Below are 5,396 nucleotides of genomic sequence, written 5' to 3'. Positions count from 1 at the left end.
TCTTTAGGCAGAGGTATATAAATGCAATAGGTTCCTGTGCTCCCCCTCCCTTATCTTTTCAAACACAGGTACTAGACACTACATCATTGACCAGAAGACCTAGGAGTCAACTAACCAGAAACAACAGTTCATCAGTAGGTCTCTTCCTTGCCATTTCAAAAAGTCCAACAATATAGTGCTAGCCTATTGCCTTCCAGAATACTATATGCCTACTGCCTTATAAAGATTTTCTCTCTAACAACTTCTGTCAAAGGTACACTATTATACAATATTATAAGCACAGATGCACACTCTTGGTAAGGTACCCATAGTTGTTTGTAATTAATAGGTCTGGAGGAGAACAAACTGGCTATAACTTAACCAAAGCAGTAGTACATTTTGATAAGAAGGAACTTGGAAAGAACAATTACAGGGGATCAACACTATTTCACCTGTGACAAGCCAATGGATATTTGACTAGAGTGGGTTCTATACAGATATCACTGCTCCACAATACTAAGAGCCAATGCTGTTCCTTAAAGTCCCTTATCACCAACAGGTGATCTCTGATGCTTACTCCTTAACAGTCACTCACTGCTGCATCACCTGTGGGCAAGATGATTTTAGTAAACTGTATTTGCAGGGTTGTATTTCCTGACAGCTGGCACAAATCTCTGCTGGTTCAATGTTAATGCAAGCCAAAGTATTGATGAGGATCTTTCAGTCACACAGGATCTCATTGCTCTTGTGAACATGAACTAAAACTCTGTAGCTCTAGCTGTTGACTCTGGAGATAACAGTATCTAGATCCACCTGCAGGCTTTGCTTTTAGTTTATGACCTGCCCTTTAGAATTAGGTCCTTACCACTACACATTAAATCTTGTGTCCTGGTTTCAGCTGGGATAGAGTTAATTTTCTTCTTAGTAGCTAGTACAGTGTGGTTTGGATTTAGCATGAGAATAATGCTAACAGACTGATGTTTTAGGTGCTGCTAGGTAGCACTTACCCCAAGTTAAGTATTTCCCAGTTTCCGATCACTTGTCTTTTCTTGGTTTTTTTTAAGAATGGTTTATTAACTAAAGTACAATAAAATAAAATATAATAGTAAAATATAATTGTAATTAAAAGGAATATAATTAGAAATAAAAAACCAAAAGATAAGTTATGCACAATGCAATTGCTCACCACCTGCTGACCAATGCCCAAGCAGCAGTCCACCCCTCCTGGCCAACTCCCCCCAGTTTATATACTGAGCATGACGTTCTATGCTATGGAGTATCCCTTTGGCTAGTTTGGGTCAGCTGTCCTGGCTATGATCCCTCCCAGCTTCTTGTACACCTGCTTGTTGGCAGAGCATGGGGAAACTGGAAAATCCTTAACTTAGCATAAGCACTATTTAGCAACACCTAAAACGTCAATGTGTTATCAACATTATTCTCATGCTAAATCCAAAACACACTGTACCAGCTACTAAGAAGAAAATTAACTCAGTAATTGGGTTTAAATAGCATTATGCATCTACAGTAATAGAAAGTGGATACAACAATATAATAAATACAGGAAACAGCCATATTAGGGAAATATATATACAACAACAAAAAAGGTTACATCAAAAAAGAAAGGGTAGCATGAAAAGGATGACATGGTAACAGCCTAACCCAGAAAACACACTGTTCCAAGTCTGGCCACAAAGCCAATCATGTGACTAAAGAGACACTGAGATGTACAGTAGCTATGGCTACACTGGTGCCTGTAACCACTGAAAATGATGCAGGAAAAGGAGGTAGTTTGGAGGACAGCTCAGCTGAAGCAGAGCTATACATACTCACCCTAGGCAGTAAAACTGAGAGACTTGTGCACTAGAAGTGCATCTCACTGGGTAGTGTGACCAGGTGCCCCCCACCCCGAAAAGGTCAGAGAGGGTATCAGCTCCAAGAGATACACTAGTACAGAAAGCACCCTTTTTATGGGCAGCCTCACTCTCTAGACACTTCTCAAGTCTGGAACCAACATAATTTTTGCCTGGACGGAGACTATTATGAACTTTTTTCCCCAGCTGAGTCCAGTTACTGTTCTTCACTGTACTGAGGGTGTATTGCCTGAAACCTGTCTTATTGCATCTGTTTCCATCTTCTGGAAATCTTATCATTGAGAACTTCCTTTGATGTGACTTCACAGCCAGTAATTCCAGCTGAAGACCACCACATATTTATAATAAAAAGCCAGATATGGCCATCTTTGTATGTTCCCTAATGGCTCATGAGGAAGTGTTCACTTTCCATCTTGGTCCTGGTGAACACGTGTTCATGTCACAAACTGTATACAGTGTCAGGAAAATAGCCTAGGGTTAGATGGGTCAACAAAACCAAACTTATGTCTTCCTTGAGTAGATGTTACTGGATGCACAGTAGAGGGACACATGGCCAGAGTCCTTCTGTTGTCCCCTAAGCTGTCTTTGTTCTAAGCATAAGTAATGAAAGCCAAGAAAAATGCAAATCAGTCTTTCCCATATACATATATGTGTGTATAAACACATGAGCATGCATTTTGTTTGCTTACACATAAAGCACTCACACATGCTACCCTCAGCTATTTAGGAAATGTGGGACTGTTCAGCATCCCGCAGGGGAAGAGCCAGTCAGTCCCTCCAGGCAAAAAAAAAAAAAGACACAGCTGTGGGAAGCAGGAACCCACCACTACAGATGTCACACACTTTCTAACATTTTCTCCTCTGCCATTCAGTTTTTGTTGTTGGTCTGCTATTTCCATCTCTGTCTTATTTTGTTAACTAGAAAATTACTTCTTCCCTGGAAAGGATTGGAGCCATAGAAATTACTGAATGAGAATTCACTGGTCTAGCTATGGCAGCATGGTCTGTTTGCCTTTGCCTTTCCTTCTGCTCATCCTCACACCGTGCTCTCCTGCTAACTCCTTAAAGCAGGAGCTCTCTTGCTCTCCATCTGTGCAAGGGCTGGAACAGTGAATTTCCACTCCCAGTTGGTAACCAGGAACTAAGCAATAAACAGGTTGTAAAATTATGTTTATTCATTGCTTAGCAAACTGGGATTTTATTCCTTACTGGCCTCTATATACATAAAATGGAGTTTAGAATTATCTAGGATTAAAGAGCTGTAAGAAAACAATGAGGAATTGCCAGTAATGTCAAAGCAATTAAAATTCACACACTGTTTTATGTTTTCACAAATACTCTTTATATGTCTGTCTTAATCAGCAAATAATCAGCTGTCTATTTGAAGGGGGCCAGTGATGACACTGCCTGATAAACTATGTGCAATTTACTGCACAGAAAAACATCTCATTTTTCTGAGCACACTTACAGTATCCAAGCAATTGCTACACAGGAAATTAGAAAAGAGCGTAGGAAAGAAGAAGTCCTGCGGATTATGTGTTTAAGATTAATTTCTCACTGTGAAAGTTATTAAAAACAACACACAAAGCCATTCAAACTCAGACTATGGTTTCTCAAAGCACGAAGGCATACACAGACACTCCATTCAATGAAACAAAACTTCTTTCATTTACTCATCTTGGGCTTGCTCAGGTCACAATTAAGTACTCGCACAGTATCTTGTAGCAGTGTCTGGTCTAAAGGGATTTGGGCAGACGTCCTCTTCCGTCGACTACCAGACAGTATCAAGAATTAGTAGAGGTCACCCTACAGTAAAACAAACCATCAAATGACATTAGAAACACCTTTCTACCTACTCAGTTGTGATCATCATCTTCTCTCCACCATCACCCTGTTACTGTCATTCATCAAGTGAAACCCTTCCAGCCCCAGGGCAACAGCCATGCCTAGCACTCACTGTTCAATGGACCAGTGCTGACTAAAGCTCAGCTCAGACCTGCCTTTAGGAAGTGCCAGACTGGTCTCTGACATATTTCTCACTTCTCTCTAACTATTTATATTCCACAGCTAGCACAGGACACACTATAAAATATCTGAGTAGATACCATAGTAGCTTACAAGGGTCCAAATTCGTATCCTATCTTCAATGTACTACTGACTGCCACAGAGAATTTACCATCTAGATAGTCAAGAGATGAGAGCCTGACATAGGTTATCAGCATAATTTTGTCTGCCAGGGCCTTGCTGAAACTCCTGACAAGATTATCTGTTTGATGGTTTCTGTGTTTTTCTCTCTCCTGGAAAAAAACCCTGGAAACACTTATCCAAGTCCCTTTCAGGTCCTTTGAACTCTGGTGGCCAGCTACTATGGTTTCAGCCACCACTGAACACTGCTTTTACAAAACCACCAAGTTTTCTTCATTTGTTTGGCAACATCTGTTTGAGGCACATAGACCAAAGCAAGCAGTACATATTCAATCACCAGCACCTACTGAACTAGAATGGTTCGGGTAAATATTCAAGTTGCTTTAATATTGCAGGTTTTTCTTTTTCAGAAAAAAATTGAGCAAGGAGAAAAGCCATTTATCCCACTTTGCTCATATCTGCATCATAAAATGCATCCATTTATACTTTAATAAGACTGCATTTGGTCCTGCTTTACATTTTGCAACCATCCCACAAATATCCTCGGAAACATTTGTAAGGATACCTTAAGTTGTGTTACCAGGATTTTCTATTCCCCTTTAAGTAACAAAAACTGAAAGAGTTTGACACTAGTATAAACACCAATTAAACTTGCCACGACAAAGACTCTCCATCAGAATTTACCACTTGTAAGATGTCACAGACTATAACTCATTCTTAATAAGTTCAACAGCAAAACAAGCCTACCTGCAGTTAACACCAGGTAATTACCATATAATGGGAAAACTCTGCCACCGTCCTTCCGTCAGGACACATCCCTTAAAAACTCGAGAACCCCACAACGTGTGGGAGGACAGCGGAGAACAAGAGAAACTCTTTACCAGCAGACAGAAAACAGGGCCGAAATACTCGGTGACAAGCCGGGAAAGCCCGACGTGCCGGCCGGCCCAGAGCAACGCGGTGCTCCGCGCTCCTGCGCCCACGGAGCTGCCCCGGAGCGGAAAGCTTTTCCCACGCCGCGGGCAGCTTCTGCGGGGCAGGATTATGTGTGCGCATAGATACAGATAGGAAGAAAGTTTTAAGTTTCTCGCAGGCAGGAGGCAAGGTTCCTGCCATTAACAACCGCCCCCCCGGCCCCAGGACGAAGGCAGCGCCTACCGCGGCAGCTCCCAGCTGGGCGGGCGCTTTGCTCCGCCGCTGCCGCGCCGGCGGAGGGGCCGACGGGCTCACCTCGATGAGCCGCTGGAGGCCGGGCCCCTGCAGGCAGGTGTGGTTGGCGAGCAGCTCCCAGTGCTGCTGGAGGAGGTGTCGCGCTGCCTGCGCCTCGGCCGGCCGCTCCAGCGCCTGCAGCACGCCGGCGCCCAGCCCCACACAGCCCACGTACGCCGCCAGCAGCATCGG

General features: G+C 43.0%; 1 protein-coding gene across 1 annotated transcript in view; it reads right to left on the bottom strand.

Annotated features, from left to right (window-relative positions):
* KCNK17 (potassium channel, subfamily K, member 17) overlaps window positions 1-5,393 on the bottom strand; it is a 25,373-nt gene extending 19,980 nt beyond the window's left edge. Inside the window, 1 exon segment of the mRNA XM_010581123.1 lies at window positions 5,226-5,393. Within this exon segment, the coding sequence (XP_010579425.1) occupies window positions 5,226-5,393 (168 nt within the window).
* Window positions 5,394-5,396: the final 3 nt, after the last annotated feature.

The sequence above is a fragment of the Haliaeetus leucocephalus genome, unplaced genomic scaffold (genome assembly GCF_000737465.1).
Source record: "Haliaeetus leucocephalus isolate CR32 unplaced genomic scaffold, Haliaeetus_leucocephalus-4.0 Scaffold752, whole genome shotgun sequence".
In the NCBI taxonomy this organism is placed as follows: Eukaryota; Metazoa; Chordata; class Aves; order Accipitriformes; family Accipitridae; genus Haliaeetus; species Haliaeetus leucocephalus.
Note: the sequence above shows the minus strand (reverse complement) of the source record. Positions and strands in the feature narration are given on the sequence as shown.